This window comes from Stegodyphus dumicola, chromosome 2 (genome assembly GCF_044657685.1).
Source record: "Stegodyphus dumicola isolate Sdum_Otavi_A_Nest chromosome 2, ASM4465768v1".
Lineage (NCBI taxonomy): Eukaryota > Metazoa > Arthropoda > Arachnida > Araneae > Eresidae > Stegodyphus > Stegodyphus dumicola.
The window spans coordinates 75387589-75407376 of NC_140769.1; the positions used below are offsets into that span (position 1 = coordinate 75387589).

Consider the following 19788-nt stretch of genomic DNA (forward strand, 5'->3'; position numbering starts at 1 on the left):
GATTTAAATCAAATTCCTCGTCATTATAATTCGCTTCCCATAGCGAAGAAAGTAAAGTAAACAAATAAATATTAAGCCTTTTTTTTTTTTTTTTTTTTTGTAAATTTTGATACCCTTTAGATCATAATTGTTCCTTATTTCATAAATTACGGTTTCATATTTTTAATTTTATAATTTTTGCATGCCATCTTACCAGATTTAAACTGATGATCTATAATCCGAAAAAATCGATAATCCGGAATCGCCGAAGTCCCGATTAACGACTTTTGACTGTAGTGCAGAACTTCTGAACGCTTCCTTGAGATTAACATTAGAATCTGTGGACTGCCAAAAATCGGCATACAAACTTTTGAATCTCTGTAAGTACTTCGACAAAAAATGGGATCTTTACCAAACTGGAGATTAGTGTGCATCCCTCATTCACTGTACACAGGCATTCGTGCGTCATGATGGTGCCAAGAAATCCCTCCAAACACCTTAAGAACCTTGTATTAGACCGTAATGGCAAAACTTTCACATTTGAAATCAACGCTAGACAATTTTTCATCAGCATAGACTGCCTTAAAACAGCTTTTCTGTCTTACGCTTTGTTCGATGATTACTTCTTCCCTCCATCAGAGACATTTTTGCACCTGTTCCTGTGTGTACTGGGTTCTGAACGAAGAGTTCACTCTAATCCACAGTATCCCTAACTCAGCAACCTATCAGCGGCAGAGTGGTAAAATCGCTGAATGCCAGCGAATAGGCTGGTTGCATGGTGAATTTCTTAAAGTGTAGCATAGATTCTCTAAAAACGTCCTGCATGAAGGCATCTCTCTCTATAGACAGATAACCTTTGGGTGGCTTGTCGTAATCAATTGACCTAACCTTAGCTCAGTCAACCCCCTCTCAAAGAACTGTCTCGATCTAGAATGTATTGCTCCAATACTAAATGAAAACGGATATATTACTTCTTGCTGCTCAAACTTTTAGAACACTATTCTTAGTGTTAGTTAGTATTAATTTATTAAGTTCAAAATGGATCGATTAATTCAATTTATGCAACCTTATAATGTGTTAGGCATTTTTCGTGTTTAATGATTTGCAGTGACAGTCATGAGGGTAAGTTGGAAACTACAACCCAACACACATAAAAAACATACATTTTTGCTCTTAATAGCAGGAAAAAAGTACAAAGACAAAATAAACTACATTTGGCTATTAATAAAGAAAAAAAGACAGGGACAGAAAATAGGGATCGAATTACACTGAAAACGTTAATATATATTTACATCTTTCATCATAATTCATCAACCCTGAAGATACTGAAGGAGCTTTCACTACTCTTCTATCAGAATTGCGATCGCGTTTTTTAGCACAAAGTGAACAACTGCATTCTGGAATGTACCTCTCAAGACTGTGCCACAGATGTTCAATATAATTTAGCAGTAGTATGCAAACCACTCAATTCTGTCAATTTTTGCTTTTTGAATTGGGTCAATATCAAAGAATGAATGAAGACACTCAGTGTTATCCAGAAAAACAAATCAGTTTCTAGCAGTAATATGAAAATTTGTTATAGGAAGTAAAATAACATTCTCATAACAATTCAACACAATCATATATCCTTTTACCAGTATCCATTAAGTATTATCTCCTGAATTCCCATTAAGTATTATCTCAAACCACAGCACTGCTCCATCACTTCTGTGATAATCAACTTCAACGATATTTTGGGTGTAAAGATGCTGCAGATGTTACCAGACATACTGCCATTTATAAAGAGTAATTATCTTCATATAATTACAACACTGTTGCTGTACAGAGAACAGGTAAATCAAAACCATGAATAAAGATATTTTCATCATGAATGATTACATCATTGAGTGTCAAGAATGTTTGTATAACTGTAGCTACAGCTCATTTCACAAGCTCTTGCTTTATGAAACATATCAAATTTTTCTGCATTAAAGTGAATTTATCAATCGAAACTTCGAATTAACAATTATTCCTTACCTTAGGAATTCCTACATTATGAATGTGTTAGGAACAAAGTAGTTTGTATGAGTAGAATTATTAAAAATGTTTGAAAAATTGCTCATCGATTAGTTTCAGAAGCATATAGGAAACTCTTATGAAGCAAATAGGAACATATAATGAATAAACATTCTCTTTTTAAAATAAAAATTATGATAGTACGAGAGATGACAACATCAGTTATGTAAGACAACTGCTAATTACTGAGAGAGAAATGCTTGAGCTTGCATGCTTATCATTTTGTATTTATCCACTTAATGCTCAATCATTTTGCTTATTTATGACTGCATCCTTTTGCGTGGATGTTTTTAGTAGTAGGAAGAAAGTTATGAGTTCGAAACATAATTATTTAGCAATGAGTAATTCCTCTTCTTTTAGATGCAGGTGAAAAGTATATATGTACACATCAGACATAATCTCCAAATTTAAATACACACTATTTCTCTAAAATTCGTTCTCCAAGAACCCTTTTTCAGACAAATATTTCTCACAAGTTGTGCAATGATTACCCGAAGTATTCATTAATTAACAATTGAATATTGTAATTACATAGTCAAGTTCAGCATTAAGCATAATATTGCAATTAGTTACACTAGTTCAAAACTCTTTTTTTATGGGTTTTTATAACTATATACATTGTTTTGCAGTGACCACAGTATTTGTTTCTCCAATTAAGTGCTTAAAGTGCAGCAGCATATTGCTTGGCACTTTCTTGTAACAACAGCTTAGCTACGTAACTTTTTTCCTGCACTTTAGCATTTACCTCACCTGTATTGTCCTCGAAATATGGATATATGTTCTATCAATATTTCTCAATCAACATATTGCTAACTGTGATAGAACTTGAACGACACTATGTTTCTTCACTGAAATTTATTGTAGCAATGCTATGTACACTTTGCTCATAAATTAAGAGCTAGAGGGAAAATGCAAATATAGGATGAAGTTTGCTATTTATATGCCATTGAACTGATTTATGAGGAAGATATGATGACTTATCGATTATGAAAATTTGTAAAATTAAGTAAAAGCAGCGGTTTCTGAACAATGATAAAAGCTTAAACAAAAATGTGCAGAAACAATGCATTTTCTATGCGTTAAACTTTTAAAATGCTAAATTTCAGATTTGTTTCCAGTGTTAGCAAATGGTGCAATTTAACGCAGTAGTTCTTTGGGTTAATTTGCCTGACACAGGATTATGGGTGATTATGGGATTATGGAAAAGCTAACAAAAGGTGTTATGAAAAAGCATGGAACTGAGCAAAATGCAATCTTATGGTTCAGATACAAATTTCCAAGATGTGGATGAGCAACTAAAAGATACAATAAAGTTATCCACTCAAAATAGCTTTAGCAGCATATCATTGCTGTGAAATATCATTGTAACTGTTGAAAAGTTAGTAGAACTGCATTCAAGCTATCAGAGATGAGCATAAATAAGCTTGCACCTACAGCTTACATGCTGCGAAGTTATATATTGCATTCTAGAGTTTCTAGCGCCCGGGGATAACTGAAGAATTTGCGCTCCTTTCTGTGTGCCAGAAATGGAAAATATTTCATTAAAAAATTTCGTAGCATCAATTTGGCACCCCTTGGATGCTGTGCCTGGGGACAGATGTCCCCCCCTTGCCCCACCCTAGCTACGCTACTGATTCTACTGATTTATATATTAAACCAAAATGGTTATTATTGGTGTTATAAACATTGATGTTGTATCAATGAGAAATAAACCAATATTTTAATCATGAATGACTGTGCTCTATTTCCAAACCTGTAAATTAGATACACAGCAGTTTAAGCATTTTAAGACACAGTTGTTTCATATAATCTTCCCTCCCCCAATCCACTTATTAATACATTTCAACACACAGCAATACAGTGTTGGAGATAGCTGAAAGAATTTTGGGAATTACACATTACTGCAATATCTCTGTAATCTGAAGCAACAACGCTGCAGTAATAGGGCTGGTAATCTTATGAAACAGTCTTCATTTAGAAAACCAAGAATAAAAGCACATATTTTATCATGAATATAATATCACAGTTTCAGGTTTCTTCACCTCACTCATCAGGGTAAGGTAATTCAGTAGGTGGTACTAAAAATTAATTAAGCATAATATCTAAGGTATTCCAAAAAGACTGCATGAATACACAATGAGTCTACAAATTTTTAGGACTAAGTTTCTTACAAAGCTGATGCTTGAAGAAAACAACATTCTTATTTCTTGGCCTGCAATATACACTCCTTGTAATATATACAGTCCTCATACAGCTGCTTGAACTTTTCATAAAATGCATCTTTTATAGGTCTCTTACATGATTTTCAGAATCTCTTCAGAGCTTTGTGCCAAATCTTGTGAATAATGGGGTAATTAAGAACTGTGGCACTTTTCTTTACTAGAAATTGCTTAATGAGAAGAATGCAGTTGCGGGACAGCATACTGTCATGCAGAAAAAACAGTCTGCAGCTACAGGGAAGCATGCATAAAGCATTTTTTCAAATCCCTGTTTGCAGAGATACTAGTTTTGAAATTTTTTATCTTAATGAAATTCCATGTTCACATGACCGGCTTGATAAACCAATATTTGTGAAATATTCTTCAAGTAAAAACAGTGTAATAATTCTCACAATTTTCTACAGAAACAAATTTCCATATAATGAAACTTCAGCCTTCAAAAATCTTTGGCAGAATAAGAAACATTTCACTAATTATAAATTCTTTTACAAAAAACCTTTAATGCTGAATAGTTTGCTAAAAGTTTGACACACGACAAAAATTGTCATAGCCTGAAAGCTTATCTCATTTGATACATTTCTTTACTGAAACCATGAGAATGATCAGCTATTCAAAAGATTTTAGTTCCCTATCTTTTTGAAATATGCCATGGAACAGAGCTATACCATAGATATCTAAAGATATTTGCATTTTTAAGTAATACATGCTAAAAGAAATATAATTTACAATAGATCATATCTCAGGCTTTGTACTCTGTTTAAGTAACAATGAAATCGACCTAAAATAGTTACTCTCAGTTCCAGACTTTGCTAACCTGTAGTCAAAGAGGTCATCTTAGATACGATGCTTTGTATATATATATATATATATATATATATATATATATATAAAGAAAAAAAGGTAGTGATCATTTTTAAAGAAAGCAGCCAGAACAGGTTTACTGTATTTTAATTAGTGAAAATACAAAAGTATTTCCTAAATCTGAAGAAATTTCACTGCAAGTGCATTTCCCTGTTAGAGTCATTTTGTCTCATTAAAAGTCATGTTGATTACTTTTTTTAAAATCCCTACAAGAGGAGATAGAATCTAAAAAATATTTTATTAAAAATATATAAATAAAAGGCTACTGAAAAACAGTACTGAACTACTGATATCATTTGAAATATGTCATATGCTAATTACTCCAGTTTATACAAAATGCAAATAAAAGTATTTTTTCCACTATGTTACTTTTTCATTAGAGATTCTTATGAATCTGTATTAAATTATATGAACTGGAAAAAGCACTCCTAAAATTAAAAATTTATTCAAATTTAATGTAAGGAAATTTGACTAAATGCATTTTTGATAAAACTGAGATAATATGACAAGGAAAAAAATACCTATTTTTTAAGAAATAGAGATAAAACTTCTTACAGAATGAAAAAGTATAAGACATGTGAAAAGTATATTTTTAAGAAAATAAATAGTAACACTCCTAATAAATTAAACTTATTAGCAGAAACCTCCCGAATACAAAACATAAGTCAAAATCATATGATGGTATCATAGTCAGAAGCAGCAATTAAGTTTGAAAATGCTTCTTGAAATTATTTATGAAATCAATAAATATCTTCAAGAAATGTTATTTTTTTTATAATCTGCATCTTATTGATATTGGTAGATATTAGCTTTCCTATACATTAATGCTTCAGTTTTAATAATTACATTGCTAAACTATATCACTAATACTACAGATATTAATAACAAGAAATCTTCATGTAAGAATTACATTAAATGAATCATTATCTGTAAATGAATATATTTCACTAGTACTTTAAAAAATGCATGCTAAAATGCGCCAGAAACCACTTCTTTTGGGATCGGACCCCTTTTTTTTACAAAGAAATACTTATTCGTTTATTTATTTATTTATTTTTTTAACTTCGCTAATTTTTCTTCTCCTTTGTGTTACATGATTGATCAGATAGCCTGGCTCAGTAAAAGTAGGCGGCCAGTGTAACTCTGATTAAAAAATCCGGTTATAACCACGTGCAGTGCTGATAAGGGCCACATGTTTCTGAGACTTCTTCCCCTTTATTTTTCTTCTTTCTATGTATTTCTTTCTTCTGATGAGGAGGGAACTTTAGCTGCCCTCGAAATTGATTGAGTGTTTCAATATAATTACGCTAAATACAAGGTTGTTTTTACGATTTTGACTTATTAGTATATTATTGCATCCAGAAAACTGAATATAAGTGCAAAAATTACTTCAAACTGAATTTCACAAAAGGAAGATAAAATGTATTCATAATGTATGTAAAATAAAACATATTAAAAATTCTTAACATTTCAGACAAAAACATCACATCTCTCTTTATATCTATATCTTAAATAAAGTTAGAAAATGGCATTGATTAAATCACTTCTTCAGAAATAAATTTTTATATGCAGAATGTGCAAAAGTTTCAGATGAATGTTAGTTTCATTACTTGAAGAAATAAGAAAAAAGTAATGAAGTCATGAAATTGCTTATTTACTTCTCATAACAAACATTCAAATGACAGTAACTAGTTATTCAGATTCCAGCAATATTAATATTTCATCCTTAAAACTTTTACACTGAACAAATTAAAACAACATAATCTATGCTCTTAGAAATTTAAAATTCAAACTTTAAAAGTTCTAAATGCTCTTAAAGTCCTGAAAACAATTAGAAACAGCTGAACAAGTATTCAAAATGCTTCATTTGAAACTTCTTTAAAATGTTGTTCATACAAGTGTGTGTGTACGCGTTTGAATGGGTGTTTTTCTCATTTTACAAAAAGTACAAATATATGAGCTATATAAAATTTTCTAAAGCTGGACATATAACTAAATGAATTTTGAAAGACTATGCCTTACATCATTCAGTCATTTTTTAGCATGGTAAACACTCTAATAAGGGTTCTCGGTTAATACTTTAAACATCATAATTCTCCACCTGTCAGATACGGTCTTAAAATCATAAACATTTGCAATATATGATTCTTTACTAAAGAAAATATTCTCATTTATTACATGCACTTGTCAAGTGCAGAATGTGTAAAAGATGCTCATTTGAATATTGGCATACTATTTCCACTCCTGTAATGAAATGAAATATAAAATTTAAAATATTAAAAAAATGTCATTTTTTATTGTAGTCTGTTTTTTACTACATCCATTCTGAATGTGCTATCAAAACCGGACTATATTGTGCATATTCATAAATTTTTCTTGGTGATAAAAAGATTCTAAAATCTGTGAAATCAATTTTCATGCCTTGTGCAAAATTTTATTTATAAACTATATGCCAGTCTTTTCATATCCCTTTCATTAGACATGAATATAAGATTGGGAATAACAATCATGAAGGAAGACAAATTACACAGTCACATAGCCACAAAACTATGAACAAGTTTGCTTAGCTTCAAGTGACCATTATGTACGTATATGATCAACCAATTAGAAAAATTGCTCGTACCTGTTTCTTGCTTGTCTAATTTCCTATTGGCTTGTGCGAGACCATTTTCTTGTGTTTTGCTGAATTCCTCTTCATCAGAGTAATCACGAGGTTTGGCAGAGGTAAGAGGATAATACTGAGCTGTTGGTTTGGGCCATGGAGGCCTTTTTGGTTTTGTGGTTTTTGGCTTTGATGTAGTTGGTTTGGGTTTGAGTGTAGTTGTAGTAGCTTCAGTTGTGGTCGTAGTAGTGGTAGTTGGTACGGTGGTTGGAGTGGCAGTTGATGTTAGAGGGCCATCTGGATCTTCTGTTGTTCCATATAAATGCAGAAACCACTCTTTTAGTGTTGCTCGACCTGAAAAAAGAATATTTATGTTGAAAGTAAATTTCAGAAGAATCAGTAAATTCCACAAAATTGAAGATTCATCTTAAAAGCCAGAAAGTTCAATTCTAAGTTTTTTGTAGTACTGTGTTTTATTACTTATATTATAATTGGATGCTAAAAGTATAAACTAAAGAAAAAACTGCATTTAAAGCTGTGTAGAAATTATCCAAAGTCTTAGAATAACTCATTTGTGAGAAGAATTTTTTTATATATAGTTTGCTCAAATTTTACTTCCCATGTAACCCACAGAAAGAAAACATTTCAAAAAACAGAATTCATGAAGGAAAAAAAATTCAATGAAAACATAATCATACTATCAATTTTCAGCATATGAATTAAATTTGAAAACTGTTACTTCTATGAATAATTTTTGTTACTTTCATATTAACATTTACTTATTCCTTTACTTATTTTCTGTTCTCTTTAATTCTTTACTTGAAACAACTGCCTCACTCAACACATCCTTGACAAGCAAGAATATAATGGTCTATGTTCTATTTATTTTAAAAGCATTCACTTGATAACACTGTCTTTTGCATGATTTGATGCTTACAAATTTACTCCTTTTATTATTTTGTTTACTAAAGCAAAGGATAAAAACAAGCAACAGAAAAAAACTTATTACAATCCATTCTACTTTTTTGATTAATTCAAAACTATTTAATATAAATATTTATATTTATATAATATATTATATAACATAAAAGAATATTTTATTACTTGGCTTTCAAGTAAAATTAATTAATACAAAGCAGCTACATTTTATTAGAATAAAAGATTAAAATTTATTATAAACAAAGGCTGTCGAAACTTTAGACATGAAAAATTTCTTGAAATCTTTACTTATAGCTTGCATACCAACCAAAGGCTACAATAATAATTTATAAAGCTATTACGAATGTGGGCTCCTTGTTCCCTTTTCTCCAAGAATGCTGAATGAGTATTAATTCAAAATTAAATTAACCACTAAGCAAAATAAGTATGTGTCAAGGAAAGGGGGCACCACAACAATTTCTCATTGCCAATTGCATCATGAAATGTATGCTGCAGCTAAACCAAGACAGAGAGAGAAGGAATAGTAAAGAAACAGACACCTAAATCTTTTATGAGCTTAGGGCCTCTATTCTTCTTAATCTTCCCTAATTAAATTCCAAGTATTAAATTCCAATTTACATAAAATAAATACTTACATTTACTTTGCATAACATTTGTCTTAATGTAAGACATAAGATAATATTTTATATTTTTGCATTTAAGAATCTTTTCTTACTCAGGAACTAATATTTGATGAAACTGTTTCAGCTGTTTGATAGTTTTATCAAAATTATGGTTGGAAACACTACTTTGTGATGGGTAAGGTATCACCCATTAAGTTTCCATTGTTTTTCTTTATTTTAGATATTTTTCTAGAAGTTACACTTTTTGCTATTAAATAATGGATTTTTTACAGTTCATGAGCTAGATTCGAACACTTATAAGACTCAGACTAGATATATGTTGCACAACCTTTCCGTAAATCCAATCCGAAATACACCAAACTCTATACAACCTAAAAATTTTAAATTTGATTAATTTGGAAATTTTAAATTTGAATGCTTTTCAGAAATTAAGTGATGAAAATTTCGTATAATTCAAAAACCTTATTCATCTAAAGACTGATTAAACACTTAATCTTTTTTGGTCTGAAATATAAAATCATAAGGTTCATTTTCTTTTATCTATATTCTTTTGATTCTTCATCTCTTACTCAATTAATGCTTCCCAAAAAGATTTAAATGCTACATATATTTCAGAAGTGCACAGAAGAGAAAAGAATAATACTGTAGCACTTTCAGAAATGAACTTCATCTTTATTTGCCATCAAGGGCAGCGATGCAAAGTTCATGAAGATACCAACTGTTAGCAACTATTCCATTGCCAAAATTTTCACAGAGAGCCATTTCAAAAGATGGCATGATGAAGTCTCTTTTCATCAAGAATAACATGAAGACAAGATCTGGGCAAGAGCTAGTGTCGCAGCTCCTGAATTTAGGGTAATTAACTTTTCGAAGCATCAGGCAGCAGAATTTCGGAATGTCAGATACTAAAGGGTAAAAAACCTTAATACCACCTGTGCATTTTATAAACTCTTCAAAATTAGATTCTTGTTTTTTTTAATAAGAATCTAATTTAAAATTTCGAAGAATCAATAAGAATTTTAAATTTTTGTTATTTAATTCTTCAAAAATTTGGCAGCAGAATCTAGGAATTACAGATCGCACCACATTATAAAAAATTTAGTGCCGGCCCTGTATTGAGAAATACATTATATATGGGATAATATTGTATAATGGGAGAAACATACAAAAAATTATTAAGAATTATTTTGTACTTTTATGCAATTATTGATGCACTGAGTGTAATTTAGTGGTTTGCAAAAAAGATCTTCGCACATAAATATTTAATTAAACTCTTGTCTAAAAGTGTGAAACCACTTAGCTTAGTTACTGCATCAAGAAATTCTTCAAATATTCAAGACTGTATTAAAACAGTTCTTCAGAGTATTTTTTTCCCTTAAATCAGTTACAAGTACTTTCAATATTGGCTTCTCAGTAACTGAAAATTTAGGAAAAATGAGTAGTACTTGAAAGAGAAAAAAACTTTTGTTGACGTAACAAAATAATGTGAAAAGGAATTACAGGCACAAAAATTTCACAAATTGCTCAGAATCCACATTCGGGCCCAGAATTAACACACATACAAAGTAAAAAAAATGCATACGGATACACATTTATTAAATTTCTTTCACTGAAGCCAAAGATTTGTATTATAAAAACAAAACACAGAACAAAGAAGCTATTGTAAAATCTTAAGAAAGAATGATCAAAATTAAGCATATAAGAACGTCCACAAATAATATGTAAAACACAGAAATTATATCATATTTCCTTTAAAATCATATCAGTTTTCAGAATATCTGATTTGTCCCAGATCTTTGCTTTTGAATAAATACAGATCACGTTTATTTTCAGTAATCTGAAAATTGTTCTTGAATTTGGAAAGTAATTCTGTTATGTAATTAAAAATTTGCATAATCACAATTTAAATAAATTTGAATTGTCCCTGCATTTAAATATTTCCAAACTTTATTTGAAACTGAAGAATTTAAATTTGAAAAACAAAACTTCCACATTGGGGAATTATAGAATAAACAAAACCTTTCTTTAATAAAGACACATATAATTTTGCAAGCCAGTATCAACTAAGAACATCATTCTAAGACATTAAACTTACCAAGCATTGAATAAGGCAGATCAAGTGTAACTAGTCACAGGAGCAAGCATGTTGGAAAATATGAAGTATATCGATGAGAGCGAATTAAAAGTCACAAAAAAATATAGCTAACCTTACACAGACAATATCAAGAAATTATATAACAAAAAAAAAAACCTCAGACAGTAATAATAAGTCAGAGGACATGCAACTAATCTGAAACAGATTTCAAAATCACGACACCGAACAAATAAACCTCAGGCAGTGCTTTAACGAAATTATATAAAGTCCAACGTACAAAAATTTTAACCAGTTTTTTGAAAGTATAACAATACTCCTCAAATTTGAAATAAAGTGGTCTTCTAAGCACATGCAAAATATATATAACGTGTTTTAAATATTAAGTTTTCATTTATGAAAATTATTTTATAAAAGGGAAAAATAGTTATAACTTTTTGAGACGGTGGGAATTTCATGATAAATGCCATTAGCTGCTAATTTCACATTTTATGCATGAATTATTCTATATATAATAGTTACTTCAAGCATTACTATATAAAACAAAGCCTTAATTTTATGATAATTTAATTATTAATTTCTAAAATGCCAATATTAAAATAATACGGCTGAATTTTTAGACAAATTAGCTATTTGATTACAGACATGTTCTCTTGAAAGTTTTCTTAAATATACCTTTTTCACATATATCTTATGATGCTCATCAGCAACTTAAGATATATGATTCTGAGACATAATTATATCTTTAATAAAATAAGTGAGACATATACAAAATAATTCATAATAATGAGAAATATTTCTATGACATTAAAAGAAAATCAAATCTGTAATAAAATTTATAGCCTACCATAAAATCGACCTTCATTATGGACCTCTAATTTCCAAAGGCCATCGGGATTTTCTCCCCAATTATGGACGGTCATAAAAGGCCAAGATTGGAAACCGGCACGAGAGCCATCTATTGGACGCTGGGCGAGGAGTGTCGACCTAGTAGCAAATAAAAGGAAATTAAAAATATAATTCAACAAATAAAGTTTCCAGTAACGATAAATGGTAGAAAATATTCACAATAAGCATGTAAAAAGAACATACATATAAAATTAAATTTTATTCTAAAAAATTCTTCACAGCCCATGTACACTGAAAAAAAGAATACTATTCGATAGTCAATAAGTGTGAACCATCCAAGAAGGAACTTTTTGCAGAGAAGTAAAATAATACGGATTTTGTTTTAATAAACATTAAATTTCCAAAAAACATATTTTAATGAGACTACCAATGCAAGCTTCAGTTAAGCATATAAATTACAGGATAACATTTAGGGATCACATGCAATCTCTGCCTGGATGGATTATTCAGAGATAGACTGGCTTGAATTATTTAATTTTTAAAACTACATGAGCCTAACCTAACTCCAATTTTGACCGACAGTTTTTTTTTTTTTTTTTTTTTTTTTTAGGGGGGGGAAGAAAATCTGATCATCTTATATATTATCCTGCTACCAACCTCTCCAGAAGTCAGAGATAATATTACCAGCCCAGATGCACAGACAAATTTTGATTAGTCCAGACATATTTGAGTCCAATCCCAGATATGCTCGATTAGAGATTAGAATGGAGAATATGATGGAGAAGGACAATAGTGCACAACTTAAATAGTACAATAAGTTGTAAACAAGAGATATCTCATAGGATATTATTAAAAGTGGCAGTATGAATTTTTATATGAGTGTGATAAGAGACCAGATCCATGCTTTGGCATTTTTATCAAATAGAAATGCAGATGGAAAAAAATGATAAGTTAAATGTCTGTATGAAAGTGATAAAAATAATTAGATGCCACGATTTGTTTCAGATATTAAAATCTGTCACCATGGCTCTGCCTGAATATATGTAATGTTCTCCCACTATATGTAACACAAAGACAGACAACTGATTGCTATGTCACTGTGATTGGTATGTCAGATCATCAATGTAAGAACAAATTCAAGAAATCAGTGCCCTTAGAAAATCGACACGCTAGGCTGCTTCCTATGATGCTTATGCTTTGAGCTGGTCCTACAATGCCAGTGACAATGTTCATATTTCTGCTTCCAACAAACAATTACTTCATTCTGTAGATGTGTTGATGCAGGATAGAATTTATGAGGCTATAGCCAACCAAATTTTCATAGCTATCCCAATATATTATGATCCCCTTCTGAGTAAATTCAGTATTACCACATTTGCCAGCACTACATTTTTCTTTTTCTTTTTTAAAATTTTTGCATAAATATTTTCTTAACTGAATTCACCCATACCAATCACATAAATACAATTATAAGGTGTTTTATCTTTGTCCTCTCCCCAAAAAATGATTAAAAATTGCACTGATATTAAGCCAAATAAATTAAATGTATGGAAAACTATATTAACTTAATTCCAGAGAATGTTTATTAATTAATTGTGATGTCATATAAGAGAATGAAATCAGAATGTATAAACCAGTGTGTTAGAGTAAAACACAAATGAGTAGAATGTTTTGCATAAATTTAAAAATAAATAAAATAAATAAGTTTCTTCTTTTCTTTCTGATCAGCAGCTGAAATAAAAATGACAATTTGCATTTGTCACAAATATCAGAACAAATAGTTTTCATGCAAAGGTACGATTGCTCCAAACATGTCAAATGTTTCCATTAACTTATAGAAAGAAAATGCTTTATCTAAAATAAACTGAAGTTCCCTAAAGCCCTTGCAGAGAAACTTCTCACTTGTTATTTAACTAAATTACTTACAGCTAATTCCAGAATGATGACACAATAAAAACCAAACATTACACAGTAGCTGAGACCACCAAAAAGCAGTAACTTTGCATATAAATGTATGTGGATTGTAGATGAATAGGAATAAAGAGGGTTAAAAAACACTTAAGGATAAAGAATGTGATTTTCATATATATTAATACAAAACAGTATTAAAATGAATGGTCTACATCAAAAGCGAAGTTTATTTGATCCTAATGCTTCATCAAACTCATCTGACTACTCAATTCCTTATTATAAGATATGATTAAAGAAATAAAAATATTAAATTCGATACTTTTCTTTTCTCTGTACTAAAGAATAAAACAATCACTACACTGTGAATACATTAAAGCAGAGCCATTGTATTATCTGTGAGCACAATTATAACTATACTGTAGTTTTTTTAAGAGAATGTGGATTTTTAGAGCTTTCAGCATAAATTAAAATGCTGTGATGCATATTTTTATTATGTTAGGCCTCACCAAGTCGAGCACCACTGAGATTTTGGTCATCTAAAAGGTTATCCTTTTGGTTCTCTTTCTTTTCTCCAAAATAACTGATTGCCTACTTAACTTTTAGAGAATCCCAGTTAGTTTACACCATGTGTAATGCGACTATGAGCCAGTTTATCTTAGAAAGTCCTCCACGAAAGTAAACTTCCCACTAGGCTGATAGCCCTTGCATGTTTTGACATATTTGAATAATATAACCATAATGTATAAGCAAAGTAATCGTTTAGTTATCAGCATTTTCTTAATAACAGACCATTTCAAATGCAAATTAATTATAAGCATAAATGCATAAAATAAAACAAGGTGAATAAGAAACTGTGTAAGTTGGGATATTACTGCAATGATTTCCCTAATAAATATTTTTAAATTGCTGTAAAACTGGAATAATCTGACTTTTATAATTTTAGTTTATAAGTTCATTTGGAAAGTTGCCTTTCATGAAAATCTCAAAAATAATATGTGGCAGATAAAGAAAATCTTTAAAAATTTGCTTTTGTTTCTCTTTATTTTCAATCACAATCAATAAAATTAAACTCAAGAGTATTTCTGTAGGCTGACTGAAAGGTCTTTAGCTTGATTCTCTTATTTAGAATCAGATGACTTCTTTGGACCTATATTTTTCTCTTTTAAATTTCAATACTTCACAATGAATTATACTTTTCGTAACACTTTATAAATGATTCAGAAACATAAAATAAACTATTTTGTGACATCCTTATTTTTATGCAGAGTATTCAAGCATTAGCAATTGAAATCAGACAGTGCTGACAATGAAACAGTGGCAACATACAACCCTGTATTCTTCTATATCAAAACTATTTTTTCTCAAATAAATCTGATATTTTCTTTAACTTGGCTCTGCACACATACTTTTCAATATTTATTTTATTATTATTTACTAATCCCTGTTCAGCATCTTCCCATGAATAATGTTTTCATCCATAACCACAGTGGATAAACCTGCCAGAATTTGTTTAGTCGATCACCTTACCTGCTGCTCCTCAGAGTGCCTTAATGACTGAAATACTGAAGTATGGCTAAACACTCCTTCACTACATTTATACTGCAACATTTCAAGTGTATTTTTCTTTTCGTTTTTTACAGCATTTCACAAACTAACATCAAATTTAATCACATCTTTGTTGCATAGTCGTAGACATTTTCCTCCCCGACCATGACATAATGTACTCAGTGAAACCAGAGGAGAGATCTTGACTAAATCTCTGCCAAACTCAAAGGAGTTACTGATTTTATCTTTTCATTGCTTCTACTTGCTATTACCAAACACTGAAGACCATGGTTGTGCAACTGCACTGATATATTAATTTTACAAAACTCAAGACAGGAATTCCATGTTTAATATTGTGAAAGAGTAACAGAGGCAACTCTAAAAATGTTCCATCATCCTTTGCCTATTTTTCCATATGTACTACAGTGCAAATATTTTCTAAAATCTGCACTATTATTTGCTAAATTTACTATAATCTTTTATGGCTTTGAAATAACACTAAAAGATGAAACCTCAATTTTAGTAACCACCACTGAAGATTATTATGAGCTGCCTAGTTTTCAAATTACTTTTCAATGCGATTTCAACACTAATGGTCAGTCAGTGCTGTACAGTATTAACATAGCATAATTAATGCAATGCTTCTTTGAAAAAAGTTTAGAATGTTAATGTGTGCTCATATTCTATGATAATTTAAGTTAGAATAACAGTTCTAAATTTACATTAAAATCATTATTCTAATGAATAAAAAGTAATAAAAATATTCCATTATTACAACAAAACAGAACAAAAAGTGAATTCTCACCGAGTTCCCATGGGTGATGTTAAGTATATATGAATATCTCCTCTTCTGGAGGCTGTAAGAGTTAGTTTGGCTTGAACATGCTCCAAAAATCGAACATTTTCACAACGAACATACAGACTCAGTTCCACATGACTCTTGGCAGGAATTAATCTATGGTAGTTAACAAGTAGTGGTAATTAAATCAGACATTTAAAATGAAATAAACATTGCAGAACATGCAAGAGAATATTATGGTTAAAAACGCATAGCAATAACTATCTATCTAACACTGAAAGTTTTAACAGTTTTTTTATCTCATTTTTAGAATAAACCATATGCTCTTATTTTGGAAATAAATTTATCATTTATAGAATTACTTATATATATCAATTAGAATATCAACTAATAATTTTTGATTTTTTTTAGATTAAATAGATAGAATTTAAATTTGGTAAATGAAACTATGGAAATCAAATGCACATCTCATACATTTCCTAGCATCATTCTCCAGACATATTTTAATACCTAGACTAATTATTTTAAATTAAAACAATTTCTTTAGACCATTAGAGTTGATTTCATAAAAAATAAATATCAAAAATCAGTTAATAGTAAGCATCAAGTCATTCTACAACTTTCGATAGTCATAAAATTAATAACAACAAATATTTGTAGACCCGATAGGAGACTAAATACTATTTCCTTTCAACTCAGAATCTTAGAAGACCTAAATTAACATTTTCTCTCACTGATGTGTTCAGAAGCACTCTGCCTCAAAACTTAATTACAGTAAAGCTCATTCAGAAATTAATAGGGGTGGCAATTAAACATTAAAAACTACCAGAAACATTTATAAACACACAATTTTAAATATTTAAGTATTACTTTTAATTTCTAAAATAACCATATTTCATTGAAACTATAACTGCAAGATGCAAAAACAAAATAACAAAACAATTTTATGGTATTATGCATCCAAAAGAGCAAACTCCGATATTCACTCTGCCTCAAAACTTAATTACAGTAAAGCTCATTCAGAAACTAATAGGGGTGGCAATTAAACATTAAAAACTACCAGAAACATTTATAAACATACAATTTTAAATATTTAAGTATTACTTTTAATTTCTAAAATAACCATATTTCATTGAAACTATAACTGCAAGATGCAAAAACAAAATAACAAAACAATTTTATGGTATTATGCATCCAAAAGAGCAAACTCCGATATTTGAAAATATTTCTGAATTTTACAGTAAACTAGAAATGTGACTATTGCATCACATTTCAAAACTCTGTTAAGGTTATGTCCAAAATATATTGCTATATTCAGAAACTATGTCTGTGTTACATAAATACGAAATATACTCACATGAGAATTCAATGAGCTTTCAGAATTAAGATTGGGATTTTAAACTTACAAAAGAGACAATAACTTAACACATGAAAATGAATTTTCATTATTTAGAGAAATACATTAGGCACGTTTTTGTAAACACAGTCCCATTTATCCATTAAATATTGGCACAATATCTAAGTAGAAAGTGGCAACCCTAACATGTAAAATTTCATGACAAAAATGACTATTTTAGAATGGTTACTTAACCCATAAATTAAAAAAAAAATTAAAGACAAATGCAAAATATATTCTTCCAGATTATTTTTTAAGATTACACAGGCAGACAAAAATCCCAGTTTTATTTAACACTGATGAAAACATCTACGCCTTTTTCTGCAGCCACCACGACATGAATTCAATGAAAAGGAATGTAGATGGTGGCAGCCAAGGCAAGCAGATGTTTATTTAGCTAAATTGTACATGACATCCCATATCATGATCAATAATATTGTATTTGTGGCTAATTTGCAATTTGACTTAAATGCAGCTGTCAATCATCAGCTTAAGTGAATGAAAATTTAGGAGAAGAAATTCCTACCATTGATGTTCATTCATCTTGACTATTTGCAATGACATCATTACATGCCTATTCAAGATGCAATATAAACAGACAACCAAAAAGTGCTGACTAATATAACTTATATGATTTACTAGTTAGATGATGAAAATATAGCACATGCTCTTAATTTCCATGGACAGCGTTCTTTAAAAAGATGTCATATAATGAAATGTAATTTTAAAACTCAAGAAAAGACCAGCCTTTGAAAAATAATATGAAATTAGAGAAATGTTTCATACTTATCTGCTTGGTTTGACCGTATTTCACATAACTTCTGCACAGGTGCTGAGTTCCACTTTTTTGCTAACCGAACCATTGCTCCTGCATCCATCAGCCCATACCCAAAGGAATGGCTAACTAAAATAATAAATAAATAAATAAATAAGTTAAATAAATAAATAATAATAATAAAAATCTGAAATCTTTCAGATTTTATATTATGCCCAAAGAGGCCTTTTTTTAACGTTTTGTTTTTTACCTTTATTTATTAAATATCATATTCTTCGCACTTAAAAAACAATAAAACTCAATTCAACAGCAATATCACAAAATAATTTTAAAATGAGGACATCTTTAAAATTTACGATACACAGTCTCGCGCACTGGATTTAAATATAATTCGGGGCTCTAACATTTAGTGTCAACAGTTTGAAAAGTGAACCAACACAAATTGTCAAAATGAAATTAATAGACCTTTTGGGCGAATGCCTTTTGGGCTAAAAAAACATAGAATACTAAATAATTAATTTTCCACAAGGAAGGAGAAATTGAACAAGAAATGAAGTTCACCATTAATTTCGCTTTAAAAATGGAACTAATCTACATTATGACATCATACACAAGCTAAGTAAACAGTGAGACTTTAGAATCTGTACTTTTGTTTTCGTATTTTTGGTTTTTTAAACTCTTTTTGTATGACCTTAAGAACCTTAATTCTGTTTTAGAAACAATCAGTTTTAAAATTCATTAAAAACTGAAAATTGAAAGTGTCTGTTACATCTACTTGAAATATGTAGGTGTCTCTCTTTAATCTCCCGATCAAGATTTCATTGATATAAAGCTGGGAAGTTCATCTCCAATACAGAAACCAGTATCTCAATTTATATTTTCAAAACTTCATGTTTTTAAATATGTATTTTCACTCACTGCTATTATAATTTTAAATGTCAAGCACTCATGATATCTCTGCAGATGAAATAAAAAATACCGGTAAAATTGCTTAGCACTGGTATCAGGTATAACATGCAAAGGCCGAATCAATATAACATTTCCTACTGCCACACAGGGCCTTTTCTTTTTAATTATTTGAATGTGAAATAGTAATGATAATAAGCTATACATCTAACATTTTATACACCATCATTATAATAA

The 19788-nt window shown here is 29.9% G+C and overlaps 1 protein-coding gene across 3 annotated transcripts in view; it reads right to left on the bottom strand.

The window, feature by feature from the left end:
• LOC118185709 (proprotein convertase subtilisin/kexin type 4-like) overlaps positions 1 to 19788 on the bottom strand; it is a 553482-nt gene that overhangs the window by 55962 nt on the left and 477732 nt on the right. For all 3 annotated transcript variants that reach the window (XM_085810775.1, XM_085810774.1, XM_085810776.1), the window contains exons 11-14: positions 18657 to 18774; positions 16481 to 16630; positions 12218 to 12357; positions 7738 to 8070 (exon numbers count right to left, since the gene is read on the bottom strand). In XM_085810775.1, coding sequence (XP_085666901.1) covers positions 7738 to 8070; positions 12218 to 12357; positions 16481 to 16630; positions 18657 to 18774 — 741 coding nt within the window. The remainder of the gene's footprint in view (positions 1 to 7737; positions 8071 to 12217; positions 12358 to 16480; positions 16631 to 18656; positions 18775 to 19788) is intronic.